General features: G+C 41.7%; 1 protein-coding gene across 1 annotated transcript in view; it reads left to right on the top strand.

Moving 5' to 3' along the window:
• The window catches only part of man1a1 (mannosidase, alpha, class 1A, member 1), a 156,172-nt gene extending 141,487 nt beyond the window's left edge, over positions 1-14,685 (top strand). The window contains exons 9-12 of the mRNA XM_061051620.1: positions 1,740-1,959; positions 3,373-3,545; positions 3,769-3,884; positions 11,647-14,685. Of these exons, the coding sequence (XP_060907603.1) occupies positions 1,740-1,959; positions 3,373-3,545; positions 3,769-3,884; positions 11,647-11,773 (636 nt within the window). The 3' untranslated portion in view covers positions 11,774-14,685. The remainder of the gene's footprint in view (positions 1-1,739; positions 1,960-3,372; positions 3,546-3,768; positions 3,885-11,646) is intronic.
• The last annotated feature ends 4,777 nt before the right edge of the window (positions 14,686-19,462 follow it).

Raw genomic sequence — 19,462 nt, 5'->3', positions numbered from 1 at the left:
CTTTATTGTCCCACAAGGGGAAATTATGCGTTGCAACAGGAGCTCACAGAAGACAAGAAACACAAGGACAACATGAGCATATAACATAAAGCAAAACAAATTTTAAAACAATCAGACAACACAGCAAAATATAAAACCAAATAAAAACAACGCAATAAAAACAGTCAAGAGCCCACACCAGAATGGAAATTCAAGTGAGCAAAGTGGAGGTGTGCAAATTTGCAATTCAAGTGCAAAAAGAGCAACAAATGGCTAATTGTTGTTTAACATATTAATTGCACTTGGTAAAAATGAGAGCACCAACTTTTTGAAACAACCTGATATTGTCACACGTCTAATGTTGCAGGTTTTATTTTATAAACTGGACTGACTGTATTAAATGTTGTCTGCTGCCTCTAATCTGACAAAGCTTTCTTTGACAGGATAAACTCAGGCTGTTTATAGATCAGGAGCATCATAGATTTTCTCCACAGGGGTTTTTCACATCCCTCATGCCCCCTCTGAATCTTAATAAATGGCTGTTTGGTAATAGTGGACCTCAAACACAAGGTCAGCGTCAGATATTGAAAAGTCTTCTTGCTGTTGTATTTATTAGTCACTTTGGGGGGTATTATAAAAATCAATTTCCCTAAATAACCTTGAATCATGCAAGTGCTGCTCATGAGACACTAAGAAGGATATTTAAACTAGAGCAGGATGTTAACATCAATATTTCCACGGACAGCTGAGCTTGTTACTGTAGTTTGACTAAAGGATGTTTTTGTTCTGCTGAAAATTGCAAATGTGTGATAAAGTCTTTATGCCTTCTCGTGCCAGAACGTCGAGATATTCCTCTTGATTCCTTTGGAGCGAGATCGTGACTTTGAGCAGATGGGGAGATGAGGATACAGGCGGAACTAAACAAACTTTTGAATCAGAGGATAAGAAACAGGGAGCGGATGAATCTACAGTAACAACAGCCTCATCCTGCGCAGACAGCTTCTTCTCTCCGTTTAGACAAAAAATGTCGCTTGAAGTTGTGGGCGGCGAGTGAGGCGCCTCAGCTGCTGAGAGATTATTCTCAGATAAGTTTCCTGTAATGCGCTGGGGAGCAAATTTAAAACACCACGACTTAAATACAGTCTTAAACACCCGGGGGACACTTCACCCCTAATCCCTCCAAATCTTGAAGGATTAGAGGCGCTCATGATTTATTTGCTAAGACAAAGCCTTTTAAGACGGAGAAGCAACAGAGCTAATATTTAAGTCCCTCGGGGAGGATGAAATAACTCTACAGCCCCTGCTGCTTATGCTATCCATGATCGTTTAAGAGTAAATTTAAACTTTTTCTTTTACTTCTGGTGCTACCCATTTATCTGGATTTATCACAACACCAATTAACAAATGTAAATTGTGAAGCCTCTTGGCTGCTTTTTGGTTTTCCAGAGGACATTATAAACGAGCACAGAGCTTTAAGTATCTGGACGATGCGTCAGCCAGAGAGAAAGTGATGAAGTGGTGCTGTAGACTTCTTTCCTAAGAGCAAGGTTTTCTCTTTAAAATAGGAAGACAGATGAAGTGTTGATGCTGAAGTCAGAAACCTTTCTGGACAGAAGAAAGACCTTTACATGAAAACACATTCATCTTTAAAATAAAGGGAGGAGGATCATCCAATCCAAACGTTTTACTCCCTCTTACATCATCTCTTTCAGAGTTTCAGACTGAGCAGTACTGACACTTTATTCTTTTTTTTTTTCCAGGCGATAGAAACCAACCTGATGAGGAAGTCCAGCAGCGGGCTGACCTACATCGCCGAGTGGAAGGGGGGGCTTCTGGAGCACAAGATGGGCCACCTGACCTGTTTCGCAGGTGGCATGATCGCTCTGGGTGCCGACGGGGCGCCCAGCGACAAGACAGGCCACCAGATGGAGCAGGCCGCCGAGATCGCCCGGACCTGCCACGAGTCTTACGCAAGAACCGGTAAATATGCACAGCAGAGAAGTCTCTCATGAGCAAAAAGCTTTCACATCGCAGTTTGATTTAGTTGAGTTCTTTTGGTTAATGAAATGCAGATGTTTGGTCATGTTCCTTCAGTTTGTTGTTGTCTCAGTCAGCCTGAAGATTTGTAATTGTTTCTGTTTAATGGAAGGTGGTTGTTGCACTTAGTTTCCTGTTTTGGAAAACAACTTTGGACCTGGGTGTGAGAATGTGTTTCTTAGCTCTCTGGCCCTTACAGTGGCTTAACTCAAACGGTTACTTTTACATATCGTGATATCTTTTTTAATGGGTAGATATCCAAAGCAGAGGTGTCACATCAGTGCACTTAACCTAACCCTAATGGTGGTGCAAAGAGGGCACAGGCGCTGCTCAGATTTTCTGTTATTGGGAGGAGGGGGTAGAATAGGTGGGAAGAAAGGCAGATCATAGAAACCTACAAAATAAATAAATGAAAACATCTCATGGTGGATTAGGAGCTAAAGAGCATAACAGATTAATTTAGTTCTGTTTGTTCAACAGAAAAAGTCGCTTAGGTTTAGGGGGGATGTTATGTTCACGGTTTAGACTTGTGGTTTGGGTTAGGATTGAAAAGAAAGGGAGGGAAAAAGCAGACTTGAAGATCGGTGGTTAGGCTTCAGGGAAGTGGTATGTTGGTTTTTTTTGCAGTGGAGACCCCGTCCCTCCTCCCCTGCAAAAGAAAATATATATTTATTTTTTTCAGTAACAATTTTATTGAAATTTTCAAACAATATAACAGTTAGAAGACATGTACAAAGACACAACCAAAAGGACTAAAATCAACCACCACAAAAAAACAAACCAAAACAGACAATAAAATTAAAACCAGAAAAGGCAAATAAGGTAGGACAAAAAAAAACCTGCCAGAGTCCATTCAATTTAAACCCAGCCTCAGTCCAGTGCTCGTATTCAGTCCAGAGAAAGAGAATCCTTTTGTGGAAAGAAAATGAAAGAAAAAAAGGATTATTTTAATCACAAAGCTGTACCAGTTATGTGTGGTTGAAATCTTAAATCGTCGTCATCGTTTGTACTTATCTCCCTTTCCCCTAACCATCCTCAAGTCCTCCTGTGAGTCATCCTGTTTCAGAGGCCGCACTGCAAACATGATCATGAGCGCTTGCATAACATATTGTTCCTGACATGAAGGTTGTGACATTATCCTGCCATGTGCTCACTTTCATAACATTACCCAAACATCCAGATGAGTAATATATCAAACATGAATCCAAAAAGGGAACAGTCTGTATTCTGGTCTCCTTTCAGGCTCTCGTTCGGAGCACAGTGATGATGATGATGATGATGATGATAGGTTTTTATTTTCCTGACACTCAAACTGTTTTGTATCAACACGTTGTATCTTCACTCTCTCCTCTCCAGCTTTGAAACTGGGCCCTGAGGCGTTCCGCTTCGACGGCGGGGTCGAGGCCATCGCCACCCGGCAGAACGAGAAATACTTCATCCTCCGCCCCGAGGTCATCGAGACGTACATGTACATGTGGAGGTTCACCCACGACCCCAAGTACAGGGAGTGGGGCTGGGAGGCTGTTCAGGTGGGTTCACTACTGACCAGTTAAAATGAGCGAGCATTGAAAACAGACAAACTCCTAATAAGGGAAGCTTAGGAAGGAACTCCTGGTTATATTTAGAAAATAATCTGCCCGGCGGGGGGGGGGGGGGGGGGGGGGGGGGGGGGGTGATATTTTAAGGATTACGAGAGCTTGATTAATGTTGTTATCTGACAGCTCCTCTCTCTTGTCTCTTTCTATCGCTCAGGCCTTGGAGCAGCACTGTAGAGTAGAAGGAGGCTACAGCGGCGTCAGAGACGTCTACGCCTCGAGTCCGAACCACGACGACGTGCAGCAGAGCTTCTACTTGGCCGAGACGCTCAAGTAAGACACACAAAGACGACGTCTCCACACACACACACACACGCACACACACACACACACACACACACACACACACACACACACACACTTCACTCCTCCTGTCCTCTTTTTTTATGATGGTGCTGTCATTGCAGTTTATGGAGGGACAAGGCCTCGCATCCCTGAACTCACTGAGATGTCAAGTCACACACTCTCTCACACACACACACACACACACACACACACACACACACACACACACACTAAAACAAACACAAAATATGATGTAGGCATTCATTCAGGCTGAGCTCCAGAGAGAGGCTTAGGTCAAAGAAGGTTATTTCACTGCACAGACTCACAAACACTGACTCTGCTGCTTTACATATTTAAGTCCAAGAATGAACTTAATATCCAGGATGGAAACAATATGATCTTGATAGCTGTGTGGAGCTTAAAAATAATTTTAAAATGACCCCAAAAATGGGGCGCTGGTGGCGCAGTGGTTAGTGCGCGCGTCCCATATATGGAGGCTATAGTCCTCAACACAGGCGGCCCAGTTTCAAATCCAACCTGTGGCTCCTTTCCTGCATGTCAATCCACTCTCTCTCTCTCCCTGATTTCCAGCTCTATCCACTGTCCTATCCCTCCAATAAAGGCACAAAAAGCCCAAAAATAATTTTAAAATGACCCAAAAAAAACTCCCATATCACTCAGCCTTACAGATTTTAACCCTTTCTGTGTCTTTGCAAGACATCATTCATTATACTGTCTTCATAAGATGTCTGTGGACTGAACGGGTTACTATTTTGTGTCAAAATCCCGTATTTGGAAAATCAGCTGTTCAATCTCAGATGTGAGAATCCCTACCAACGGATCGCAAGATCCTTTAGAGGGAAGTTGAGATGGTTAACTAGTACAGAGAAGAACAAAGCAGCTCGTCTACAGGACATTGTGCAGAGATTGTATTGGCTTTATTGTGTCCTTTGTTTTTGTTTAATTTATAAAATGAAAGAATTGTCCCTCTTCAGGGCTTGAACATATTTAAGTGGATTGCCAGCTACTTATTGCACCAAAAATATCCCATCATGTGCTCTGACTGTCTGCACTTATGATATTCCAGCGCAAAAACATCCACAAGGGTTTATCTGAATGATTTAGATACATAGTTGAAAACAGAGATCTGTCAAGAAATGTGACGGTGATCCCTGGTTGGACCCAAACGTTGTGATTACATGACGCTGAAGCCCTCCAGACCACCATGGCTCCCCAGCATGTCTTCATTATACGACATCACAAACCAAAACCACTCTTAGAGATGGCAGTGTGTTTGAAAGGGTGACCATACTAACCCCAGCAGCAAATCAACAGGGTTGCAGAGAAATGTTTTCATGTTGCAGCCGGTCACATGATGAACAGAGATACATGTTTGTGTCGTCTGTGGAGGACATTTTTATCGACGGGCATAAATTGTATCTATAAAAGAGTGCGGGGAGGCTGTGAGCCGATGTTTACAGTGCAGAAACATTTCCAATCCTTGAGAATAAACACGGTGTGTTTTGATGATAACATCAGCAGTATGTGACATGTTGTAACGCCGTGGAAACAGGCCATGATGTGACCTTGATCTCTGCTTCCCAGTGCATCTTTATACCACGACTCCTTTTGTCTGGATGCATCGATTTCAAACATTTTGAACTGTTTTTTTTTTCTGTTTTTGATTAAACCCACCCTCACTAAAATGTTATGATTTCTCCTGTGAGTCACACAATCATAATCACAGACACATGTCGCTGAAGAAAACTACTTTTAATACCAGACCAGTTATCACCAAGGACGCGCTACAAAGGAACCTGTTAGAGAACTAAGTAATAGTTTATTTTTCATAAAAGTCATCCGTTACTGAAAACAATGCTGCTTTCCCCTGAAATCCCTGAAGCATCTTCAGTTTCTGTTTCCCTGACTCTACACAGTAAACATTTAAGATACATGGATAACATATCAAAACAAGATATTTTCTTCATATTGTTCTGCTAAGCATGGGTACACACACACACACACACACACACACACACACACACACACACACACACACACACACACACACACACACACACACATGCATGCTTCTTAAGCAGTAGCTGGGATCTGTGGTCATGCTTGAAGCAGACTGTCGTCCTGCACACAGTTGGAGAGCCATCTGAGAGGGAAAGCCCTATTAGCCAGCAGACATCACACTGTGTGGCTGACAACACGTTTACAGAGCCATTTGTGGCTCCACACTCACACCCTCACTGACAAACACACACTACACACACCACACACACACACACACACAGGCAGGAACATGAGGGCGATTTAGTAAAAAAAAGAAACCAACCAGGCAGAGGAATTCAGAGGAAGTGGAAGCTGCCCGTGGTGTGGTGGGACATGTGCTGATTTTCACAGCTTCGCTTTTTCTTCTATTTAAGATTTAAAAGAACGACTTTTAGCTCACTTACTTTGGATTAAAAAAGTAAATAGAGTACTCTGACGCCCGTTGGCTGCTTTTAACCCACGCCGCTTAAATGGTCCATGATCTGTGACTCTGCAGCCCAGTAACAGGAGTGACAGGCACCATGTAACACATAACAAAAAACTAAACGATGGGAATATTTCCACAAAGTCAAAGCTGCTCTCTCCGCCTTCTGACTTGCTGAATTAACTCGCTTCTGTATGCATGCACGCTGACACATCTGAATGCTGAACTGCTGCTCATGAGCAGCGACCTGCACGACTACATTATCGTTGTTTGGTTTTTGGTTTTGTATTAGCCTTAAGCTGATATTAAAACCTGAGATTTAAGCTCATGGATGAAATAATAAAACATGTGATGCTGCTATTAACTGTGTGTTATTTATTATTAAGGTAGGAGACACAGAACGTCCTGAATGTGAAAGCTTTGACTCAGGTTTTTAACAATATGGACCATGTGTTTGATCGTACATTGGTTTGAACAAAAATAGCGAGAAAGACACTTTTGCTCAGTCCTTTTTGTAATAGGAGGTTTTTGTTGGGGTGCATAAATAACAGACAGACAGACAGAGAAATACTCAGTGAAGTCCTGTTCAGTCGATAATATCTGAGCTCTCTCTCTCTCTCTCTCTCTCTCTCTCTCTCTCTCTCTCTCTCCTGCCTCGACCACAGCCAGCAGTTTTTCCAACAATGACTAAAAACTTGTAAATGTTTAATGAGTGTAATGAGTTTGAGTCGTGTAATGAAGCACATTAAAAGTCAGATTCTGCTGCATAATAATTCTTCTACAAAACAAATATGGCTCCTAAAGACTATTTGTTTAGGCGCGATATTTTCTTTATTGATTGAATTAAACCAACTTTTTTCACTTGATGGATGGGCAGTAAGCAGCTGATTAACCTTTCTCCCCCCGTATCTACCACACCTGACCTCTTCTCACCAGAGCTGGCCTGCGTGTCAGAGTGGGTGCTCATTGGTTTTTTAAATCATAATAAAATTGTTCATCTCGTTAAAGCGGTTTAACATGTTGATTGTGTTAAATGAACCACTTTAACAGCGGGCCATCACTTGTGTCCGCACTTTTATTTTTACTTTTTCTTCCTCCAGATTCATCGTCCTCTCTGTTTCCTTCACCTCCATCGAAGATTTTTATGGCTTCTGCTCTTTCCGCCATCTCTCCCTGCCCCGTTCACTTCCTCCTCCTCCTCTCCTCTTCTTCTACCTCTTCTATCGTCTCTCCCCCCCCCCCCCCCAGCAGACAGCTGTTGACAGAGAGTCAAGGTTAGCCTAACAGAGCCTGATGGGGGCGAGGTGCCATCCAATCCAGCCTTTTTATAGGCTGTAAATTTTTAAAAGCGTCACCTCTACTTCTGATGACACCACACACACACACACACACACACACACACACACACACACACACACACACACACACACACACACACACACACACACACACACACACACACACACACACACACACACATACACACACACACACACATACACACACACTGACAGGCTCATAAATACACATACACACAGTCAAATAAATATGTCTGGGCAGTGGCGGCTGGTCAATAGAGGGCGCTAGGGCACCATTCACCCACTCGCCACAAGGAGAATTCCTGTCCCGGGCGCTATAGACGATGGATGTCTTATAGAATGGATGCAGCGTTGGAGGCGGAGCCCCGGTCATTCCTATGAAAGCTGCTCAGCGGCACATGAAGCAAAAAAATAGAAATAGTCCGACTTCTGTGTGTAAAAGATCTTCCGCGTTACTGGGCCCATAGAGCACTTTGAGTCACAGTCCCTTGGATCTGATCTGCGTTGATTTTGTCTACAAAGTATCTCTGAAATCGCCTTTAATTGCATTTTACATCTTTTATGACCTGATGATTTAAGTGATTTATTTAAGTGTCCAGACTGGGAAGTTGATGTAACTCCAAAAAACCTATCAGCTGATTTACAAGCATCTATTTCCCAATGTAAGCTTATTAGGGAGGGGGGGGGGGTTTGGCCACCATGTAAAATAGTTTTTTTTAGTTATTTCAAGCACTATATCTTGCAGTATTTCTCAGCAGTCCTTGCTGAAAGAAACCTCAGAAACAGATGTGAAACTGAGAGAGTAACGGATGATTGGCCACCATGTAAAATAGGCTTCAACGGTCGGCGCACTTCCTGTGAACTTGCTGCAGACTCAGCGCTCTGAGACCTCCATTGACTCACGTTACATGTTGCACATGCACGTTTATTTGCTCCTCTTAAACTCAAAGTAGAAGAAGAAGAAGAAGAAGGAAAATGTTATTACTACACACCCCAACACAAGAGTTGGCAGCAGAGAGCACAACTCATGAAATGAAACATAGAGAGCGAGTAACGCCACGACTCGCTCTTTATAAGTCTGCAGCTTTTTAAGTTTTCCTCCTCAGAGTTTAGGAAACATATGCCTGTAAGTACGAGTGCATATGCTGTTTCTTTGTTGAGCATGTTGGAAGCTTTTTTTTTCAGTTCATTCCTTTAATGCAACATGAAAAAGTCCAAATGTCATAATGATGGGAGGAAGAATGTTTCCAGTCGAAGTGGTTCAATATGAAAATGTCTCCTTAGCATCCAACTGACAGAAAGAGAAAAACATGAGTGAAATTTACCGGCAGCCTGGACAGCCACACAAACAACACCCTCATCTGTCAAACAGCATCACATCCATGTTACCAGACCTCAGAAAATATCAATCCCATTTAGCAGAGAAGCCATACGTCTAATCCTCCTAATGTTACTCGGGGATCTTGGCACCGTGCGGAGCCACTTCCAGTATTCATCTTCTCTTCGCTGCCAAGGACACGGCCATACTTCACACTGCTGCCTGCCTCCAATCACTCACCGCTTTCTAGTGCTCTGCTGGCAGACGGGGGAGGAGGAGGCGGTGGACGGGGACTTGTTCTGGAGGTTGAGGGCTCGGCGGACAACCGGCTCCAGCTTCTTCTTTTTTTTTAGCCCGACCCTTTTCTTCAACTTCTCCTCGACTCCACTCATAACCACCGATTCTCCTTAAAGAGATTAATCAGCTTCCTTTAGATCAATCCTTCCTCTCATGCTGAAATCTTAAAATCTGAATTATTGCTCAGCAACAGCAACCCTCCCTTAAAAACACGCTTTATTTATTTACTCGCTCTGGTACCCCATGCTTTGAAGAGTAATGTTGTTTTGATGTTGCTTCATAAGACCATAAGATAAAACTGCAGAATTTCATCACTTCTTCAGGTTTCATAAGAAGCTGGTCTGAGCCGGAGCCGCACCCTGCCGTCTCGCTGAGTTTCACATCTGCTTCTGAGGTTTCTTTCTGCAACGACTGCTGAGAAATACTGCAAGATATAGTGCTTCAAAATAAACAGTGTAGAACCCCCCTCCCAAAAAACAAATATATAGACAAAGTTCAACACAAAACTTGAAAGCAATGACACCATATGTTGGCGGTGTGTTTAAATTACTCAGCTATAGTAACTAGAGCCTGATCGATATTAGCACATCGGTATCGGCTCATTTTATCGCAGATGTGCGCTGATATTACTCGATTTGTTCACCAGGCAAATAGCATTTAGTCTGAGTTTCTTTCTATTACACTAGCAGTTCTGTTTCTGGCTGTCACCAGCAGATGGCGCTATATGGATTATAAACAAGCATTATTACTCTCCAGAGTGTCGAGCACTAAAGCACGTACATGCAGAGTTATTTTCCAGACCATCTTGTCTTCGTCATAAATCTTTTCCACAAGTGTTTGATAACTTCATTTGAGGGATCAACACGATAAATGTGTTAATCTACATTTATCTATCTCTAAAGATCGAACATAGATCAGAGGAAGATATCGACAGACTTATCGGTATCAGATTTTGTTGTCTTTTTTTTTATATTGCCTTATATCGGTATCGTGCCCTCATAGTAACAGCTACCTTACAGAGCCTTTTTCATTTCTGCCCCCTCCCTCTGGATCTCTCTCCCCAAACACTTCAACACGACTGTACCGACCTGCAACAACTCTAAACCAAACCTTTTCAGACCATCCTGTAAACGCCCATCTTGCTTTTTGTGTCATTATTTAAATATTTTTTCCTTCAGTGTTCGTCATTTTCTTTCCCCAAAAAAAAAACTGATTTTGTAATTTTGTTGTTTTTAGATTATATTTCGTTTACATCTCAAAAGGTTGTTGTTGTGTTTTTAAAGGGACATATTGAGCACCAATAGGTTGTTGTCGTCTGTCAGTGCTCCTGCTGCTCTTGTTCATACAGGTGTAGCAGTATTAAGTGTTAAACGTTCATGTAGAGGTGTGAAGACACATGTGGAGGTGTTGTTATAAATAGATAGAAACTGTGAAAGGCTGAGCCAGATACAGGGGGGTTGTCATGAATCAATGCAACATGACCTGAGTGTTTTACACATCAGATGATGTTTACAGGTCTTATTGAGCATCACTTTATTGTATTTATGAAACACAAACTATTTTAAAAAAAATGCTTTGTGGCTCAAAGTCTCACTTGAGTCAGCATCGCTTGAACTAGAAAGAAATGAATTTACCCGACCTCTTCAGTCGGGTCATGGAGAAACACCAGCAGGTAGCTTTTGCTAGCGTGTGGTAGCTTGCATTAGTATCACTAGTTTTTTTTGTCTGTTGTTGTCAAACAGAATAATTATGAATCTCAGGATATATTGGACCACAGAGGATGGATAGAAAGTATTCTTCATAGCCTTGAAAAACAAGAGGCCGCATTTAAAGGAGAGCTTGATGCGTCGCTGTGACGCAATCGCTCTTCAAACACACCCCCGACATCCCTGATTTGAGAGACAGCTCCTGTCTTCATGCAGCCACTACGATTACACACCTGAATCCCTGACCAAATCCTAAATTGTCCAGTTGCATTGTGGGAAATGTATTCTATTCACAAGGAAGTTTGCATTGAATTCAGACTCTGGTATATCTGATGACATTTTAAACATGTTTTGGTCGGACAGTGTCAGAGGAGTGTCCGACTCATCTGGAAGTTTGTAGTTCACCCTCGCTGAAGGAAACACAGAAACCCTTCAGGGTGACTTTGTGCGAGAAACAGATGTGTTCTGAAACATCAGTTCTTAGCGTGACTTCCTAACTCAACCGGCACATCTGGTTTTGTATCAAAACACCTCAGACAGGCCGAGTGTTTTCCAAACTGTTTGAAGAAACTTTCACTTTATTTACCTTATAGCTACTCATCCCTGTCCTTTTTGTCCCCTCCAGGTATCTCTACCTGCTCTTCTCCGACGACGACCACCTACCGTTCGACAACTGGGTCTTCAACACGGAGGCTCACCCTCTGCCCGTCATCAAGAAGGACCAAACAGACAGACCCAACACGGTCGAGTAACGGAACCAAAACAAAACAAAAAACACAGCAAAGTGCGAGAAACCTCTGATCCTGTAAACCTGAGCCTCCAGCTGAAAACTCTTTAGCCATTGGGAGTAACAGATGCCTCTTTATGGGATTTGATTTTTGAATGGGATCAAAAAAGGAGTTGAAGCCTGTTGGCACTGATTCCTGCTGTAGATTTGATTTTTTTTTTGTCTGTTTTTTGGAGCTCTGGTTGATTCCAGCTGCTGATCTGAACAAACGTATCGACCGCTGGATTACGTAAACACTCATCCAAGGAATGCAGTGGTATCATCAGAGAGATTAAATATTCCTGCAGAATCAAATCCTCTCTGAAGATTTCATTACATTTAGTGGGCGTCGAGTTCACGTCCTGGTTTGTTTCAGAGTCGGAACAGTTCTCACTTTGTCGGTCAATGATTTTGTTGTTTGTAGCTGCTGCTGCTGCTGCTCCTGTTTGTTTCTGTGTGGAGACCTGGACCACTTGTCCCCCTTAATGTGGATACTTGTGGACAACTTTTGGGACCCGAAAATCCAGAAGAACTCCGGCTCCAGTCTGAGGGACTTTGAAGGCTGACGGCTAAAGGACGCTCCATGACATCACAACCAAACTTTGTCTTATGCTTCAAAATCTGATTAGGATCCAACGATTGTCCCCAAAAACCACCTTGCTTCCAACTTCCTCTCCTTCAGAGGACGACTCTGTCCTCTAGAAAACACCTGGGTGTCTCTGTGGGGAGTCAAAACAAAGACGCAGCACAACCCGGGCCTTGTTTTTTTTTTTTATAAACCCACAGAGCTTTTGAGACGTCTGCTTCCCTCCATCACACGAGCGCCTGACAGCTTCTTCCTCCCTCAGAGCTGAAGTGTGACACCGGACGAGTCACACCAGCTCTGTACCTGCCAGTAAATTCACCCTCACAAAGTTTACACAAAGCTGTCCCCCTTCTTCTTCTTCTTCTTCTTCTTCTTCTTCTTCTTCTTCTTCTTCTTCTGGAGAGCTCATACACGCTGTGTTCAGATTTACTTCCTTTTCTCACATTGTCACATTTTTACAGGGTTTGACTGAAACAGGTTTTCTAAAGCTGATGACTCTGACTTCTTCCAACAAATACTTTCTGAATCTTCACACACAAATTGCACATTTCCCCTTCTGTATTTACTGAATGTTATTAGAAAAAAGCCCTTGTTCGATGATTACAGGACTTTGAGCGTATATAAAATCCCATAAAAGTCGACAAAATCTTACAAAAATGGTCTCTACAACATTTCATGCTCTCTCTCGCTCGGCCGACGGAGTCAGCTCAGCCGTATCAGAGCGTGGTAATGAGTTGGGCTGTGAGATAGACGGTTGAATGCTCGGGGAAAAAGGACCTTGAGTTCATTTTTAACTCGTCTGAGCTACTGTGTTACAGAGTCACACATACGTTCTCACAGCCAATCGGTTTGTTGGATGAAAGCAATATTATGTAACAATTAACCTTAAAAAAACATTAGAGGGCACTTTGACTTTTAATAAGACGATTGGAGACTCTCTTTCCCGCTTCATGCCCCAAAAGCATGTTTGCCTCTTACAGCTCGTTGCTTCGAGCATGAGGGGAAACTCCAAATATCCAGCAAATTCAAAAGAAAATACATGATGCATTCAGGGCGTCGAGTTTCCTTCAAATCAACTGATCGCTTTCACGTCTTCTGAATGAGGACACTTACATCTTATTTCCTCTTTAAGGGTGTCTTAGACGTCTCTCTGTGTGTCAAAGCAGAGGATTCAAACACCAGGTAATGTTCTCTTAAGAGGAAACATGTGATCTTCTTTAAAACCTGTTTCTGTCATCTCCTCCTCCTCCTCTTCTTCTTCTTCTTCTTCCCTGCATTGCTTCTTCTCGTCTCCATCCTGCAGCCGCAGCGTAGAGCAGGCTGCAGGATCTTCTCTCCTCTATGAGGAGACCCAGACACTCGACTCTGCTGTGATATTTCACCTTCAAACACACACACACACACACACACACACACACACACACAAGAAGCCATACTGATTGAATACAGCTTTATCATCCTGTCCCTGAGCTTTTTGTTCCCTCTAGAGTCGTGTCAGCGTCATCACAGTCTCTCACTCAGCGGCTTGTTTAGACAGATGTAAAGGTTTCTCCTGATGTTATACAGAACTGTAGACCAGATCAGACCCCGTGTTTAGTCTTTAATCTAGTGCCTTCACTGTTGAAAAGGAGGAGAGGAGAGCAGCTCACACAAACACAAGAGTTCAGTCTTCAAATATTCACTGAGCTCTTCCCAGGAGTGAAATACTAAAACCAGACTCTGTCAAAGGACAAATCCTGCTTTTTGAATTCAAGATTTCAACAAGGAAGTCGCCTAAATATTGGTTTAAAAAACCTGCCGTGTTTGCTTTTTTGTCTGTGATGACTGCTGGATCAGACCAACAGAGGTCTACAGGTAGATTTCATCTTTTCAAATTCAAGTGGAAGAATCCTCCTTTATGCCTTTTCATCCTCAGAAGTCTTAGTTTAACCGACATCAGTCTGGAAACATGAGTCATCGTTCATTCCCTTTATCACGCTGACATCTAGTGGTGAGACTGTGTCATTACAGCCCACAGAGAGTCTGAAAAAGTGGAGAACATTAAAAATGCTGATGTGTTAGGAAGGAAATGTTTCACGTGAAAATCAGACTCATCTTCTAAAATGTTTTTCAAAAGATAAAAACAGTTTTTATGATTTATGACGCCTGATGAAAGGACCCGAGCTCAGCCAGATGTTCATCACTTTGAGCCTTTAGATGTATATCTGAGACATGATGGAGAAACGTGGTGAATAACAAGCAGTCTTAAGTTTCACTGGAGGATCCAGAGACATGAATCCATCTGATTTAAAGTTCAAATCTCTTTTCAAAAATCAAATCTCAGCAGGTTTTAAAGTCCTTTGACATCAGTTTTGGATCAGTCTGTGATGCTTTCATCTTTTTACATCCAAACTAAGAGACTCTGATCAGCTATTGATGCTAAATAAGATCCTTCTACTACAAGAAGAGCTCATAAAACATTTAATTTTATAGAAACTGAAAAGAGAAACAGAGAGACTCAAACGTGCCCTAAAATACCTCTGAAGTTTAATCATTTCTTGTTTTCAACTTGCCCAAAGTGTTGAAACGAGCACCGCTTACTTCCTGACTTTCACCCACATATCGGCTCATCAGCGCCCCCTGTCATGTAGTAACACACACACACACACATCAGTCAGAAACTCTCACTGTGAGTTTAGAGTGTGTGAGCTGTGAGGAGACCCTCATGTCGCTGTACAGACGACGCTCTGTTTCTGTTTTCTATGTGTGAGATTTTTAATGTTTTGGTTTTTTTTTTGTTTTTTTTGCTGATTGTGTTAATTTATTCTGCAGTAGTGATCATAGGACTTGGGGAGGGGTTTGGGAGTGAACCCCCCCCCCCCCCCCCCCCCCCCCCATAAGGTGGTGCTGAGGTGGGCGACAGATCTTATTTATCTACCAAAAAAAAAAGAACGACAGGTTTATGAACCGCCTGCCAGTGAATCAAACACACGTACAGGAGGAGCTGAAATGAATGAATGTACCATCCAATGTGAAGTGAAGAATATTTGTATGCATCCTTTTTTTTTTTTTTTGTTCTTTTTTAATCTTTGAAAGCACAAAACGTAGAATCAGAGCGAGCAGGCAGAGAGAGAGATCATGATCCTGATCGAAGGAGCGATGAAACCCGTTAGTGTTTGTAGGAAATGATCCAAATCTGCATCCCGAGGTGTGACTGAGAATAATGGAACACACACATCTGATTGTTTTCACCTCTTTTTTTTTGACACATGAACATGAACATCTCAGAGTACGATAAAGGAAATGTTCCTCAAACAGAACAGAGTTACACTGAACCTGCTTTATGAAGCTGCATGGAAAAAGAGACATGAAGGTGTCAGATCAGAAGATTTAAAGAGAGATTATTGGTCACAGATATCAACTTCTGTATTTGAAGTACCAGGATGTAGAGAGGCAGGAGATGAAGAAAAGTGACATCACAGTGTTCATACAGTTTATAAATAAATATGGCTCCCTGTCTATTATAAAGACGCTTTCATATTTCATATTTACATTTTCCCTATAAGTTCATTTACGCCCAGAAATGTTCAAATAAGAGATTAAAGTGCGCTCTATCAGCGGATGAAAACTCCTCTAATAATTCATCTTAAAGCATAATTTATTACAGTACACTGCAGTCAATGAGACTTTAGGGTTTATTTGTTGTATTTTAGTTGGAAATTCACGCTGACGCAGAAAGAAATGGCGTGCAGAAGTGATGAGTTAAAAATTGAATGCAGAACCTCATTTGAAAAAGTATCGATTTAAGGCTGCATCGCTGAATTAATTAAAGTATCAACAGGCCTAGATTTGATTATTGAACCTGTTTTTTTTTTTTTAAAGGTGGAGGGTTTGTTGTTGTTGTTTTGTCCTTGATTCGTTTTATGGTCGAGTCGGTGGTCTGTTAATTTCTCGACGGGCATGGGATCGAACCCGGTGTGCAGGAGAAGACAAGTTTACCTCCCCATGAGGAGATGTGTTTGAGCATTTCTTTAGACTGAAATTAGATTTTAAAAGTCATTTTTGGGATTATTGGTTCATCGAATCAACTGTTGATAAAATTGAAACAGTGTTTTTTGGGAAAGCGGACGCTTTGATTTGTCTTTAATATCCAAAACAAAGTCAAGTTGTGGGTATTAATGACATCTTAAAGGGCGGATCCCTTCAGCAGGAAGATGATTTCTGCAGATTTTCAGACAAATTTATGATCCGTCATCAGGCCGTTTGTTTATCTGGATTAAATCAAAGGTAACCCTCCTGGATTTAAACAAAAATCTTCAAACTTTTTGTATTCTTTTTTCCACTGGTGTGACACCGATGTGGTCGTTTCACTTCCTGAGACAGAAAGAAAAAGCAGAATGTATTTTTGAGTTTCTCATGTGAGCCGTCAATATAAAGCTCTGCTGTCGCTCCACATCGAGTGACGTCACACTGCTGCTCATTTCCTCGTGCAGATTTAGAGTTTAGGTTGTTGTTGCTTTCTTTCTGATTATTGTGTTGACGTGTGTGATGATGCTGCCTTTCTATTGGTGAACATTAAAGGGCAATACCACCCGTTTGAGGACTTCAACAGGAAGAAACCCCTCTCATGTATCACACCTTCATCTTTTATTTTCTGCACAATCACTGAAGGCGACTCGCTCGTCCCGGGACTCAAATCTTTAGAATCAAAAGTATAAAAAAAGTTTGGCGTTGCCCTTTACAGGTTTGAAATGCGTGATCCTCTGAAATGTATCTGTACAAAGTATTGCTGATAATCATTCCATTGCACATAGTTTACGTTGCGTTTTTATGCAATATTTTAATTTGGTGGGGAAATCTGTTTTATTGTGTTAATATTATTATGTAAATATTCCATTCTGGCAGATGAGCCGTTCTACATTTATATAAAAATCTTCTGAGCTTATGGATTAAAGTGATATTAATAAGCAGCAGACTTTTTAAGAAACTATATTTGTTACACTTCTATTGTGAATAAAGAATCTTTTAATAAGCTCGTGTTGTCATGTTGTTTTTGAGCCTGCAGAGTGTCCGTCCTCAAAGTTTATTTATAAAGCACCTTCCAGGAAGCCTCTGTCCACCCACACTGGTGATTTTAATGATTCTGTCTGATTAGATCAGGACAGGATGTGAATGGGTGGAGCTATGATGAGATTAAAAGATGTAATAAATTCTAGTGGTGCATTCATGTGCTGTCGGACACGTCGGAAAAACAAGTTTCTGAGTTGTAAAATGCACATGAAGTCAGAACAACAAGCGGGAAACTGGAAAGAATGAGGTGCCCGACTTGACGACTTGACGTCATATTCGTCATCACATGAAATGCAAAATATGTTTAGTTAATGTTAAGATACTTTTTTTTTATCAATTCACATATTGCACATCAACTTTTTGCTTGGATTTAAGTTGTAACAGTGACATTTCACACGTTTTTTACAGTCCTACTTTCTGAACTGAAATCATGTGACCACACTGAAGTCGTAAGGACGACTTCCCAAACCGGGACCGTCCGAGGAGCACTTGAATGCAGCATCACTTTTCTTTTGGAGATCCTCAAAGCGTGACGTCGTTCACCTGTGCTGCTGCTGCTAGTGAAGACTAATTGGCGCACAGCTGCAGTGAAGCAATCAACCAATCAGAGGAGAGAACCTGTGGACACACCTTAAGAAGCTTGGCCAGCTCGACAGTCTGTTTCTTTACTTTGTGATTGATTTGAGCTGCACTCTCTTGGCCCTTTTCTCTGACTTTTTGCCTCACTTTTTGATTTACTGGTGAAGCGTCTTTGTTAATAAATAATAAATTCTGGTTTTATGATACTTCTCTTTTCCCATCAAGCTGGTACCCCCCTTGTACAGAGGCCACTCTCTCTCTCCCGACTCTTTGCTACCTAAATAAATACATGAAATTAAATTAAAATAAACCTTTAAAAAAATATAGCTTTAATGCTTTTAAACACCTAAAAGCTTTTTTTTTTATCAAACAATAATTAGGTCTTATAGAGGAATAAACTTTATCAATAATGACATGACATTTTCAGCTCTTTATATCTATATATATTTTGACCTTTCATTTATATTTCTCATGATTAAAAGCAGAAAGGACTCACTGATCTGTAGAATATAAATATAATAAAGATAGTCATCACAGACGCAGAGGCTGCTCTGTTTCCTGACTCGACTCGTTTTGTTTGCAGACTAATTCTTCCTGTTTTATCTCCGAGAACATGTTTCTTATCTGACTGAAGCTCTGCAGCGAGAGCAGAAATAAGGAAAGATCGTTTCTGTTCCTCTTTATCACCTCTGCTCGCCTCCGCAAAAGATAAAAACAGTAAACTGTCAGGTCTGCTGGATTCAGATCTTATTGCTTTCAGAGGACGGAGACCAATCAAGATTCACTTCGGTCGACTTTTTCTTCCTGAGGTGTTTCAAATCCAACCGTCTCGTATTAAAAAGGAAAGCTGTTACAGTTAGAAAACAGAGGATTCAGACATTGACTGCACTGGTTTTATTTATAACACAATGCACAGAAGATAAAATGTGAAGATGAAAACATAAAGCTGATGCATTTGTAACAACCCGCTCTGTGCAGGTCTCTTCCTGCAGGAGCCTGATGGACAGTGATGGTTCTCCACTCTACTCCCTTGGCTTCCACATCGTTTGGTTTTGTTGTATTTTATTTGTTTTCATGGTTTTCCTGCCCTTAAAGGTCCAATCTGTCAGATATCTCCTGAATGAAATGATAAAGTGACCTTACTATCTGATCAGACATTAAAGGGAACATGCTATGTTGAAGTGCTGGCTTCTCTGACAACAATGCAGCAGTCAGTATGTCCTCCTCCTAACTTTAGATTCTGGTCCTGAATGGTTTGTTTTTGTTTAGAGAAGTAGGTGGCACCCCCACACGGCCGTTTTGGACGCCCCTCAGTTTGCCGGGCAAATGTCAAACCAACAGGTGTTGCAGCGATGGAAGCGGGCGAGAGAAGTGGTTCAGATAGAAGTGATTGTACCCGACCTAAAAAGCCTCTGCATGTTTCTAATAAGCTCCACGAGCAGAAACGTGCTCAAACTAGGA

Source organism: Labrus mixtus, chromosome 12 (assembly GCF_963584025.1).
Source record: "Labrus mixtus chromosome 12, fLabMix1.1, whole genome shotgun sequence".
Lineage (NCBI taxonomy): Eukaryota > Metazoa > Chordata > Actinopteri > Labriformes > Labridae > Labrus > Labrus mixtus.
The sequence above is the reverse complement of the archived record's forward strand: the minus strand, read 5'-3'. Positions and strand labels throughout refer to the sequence as shown.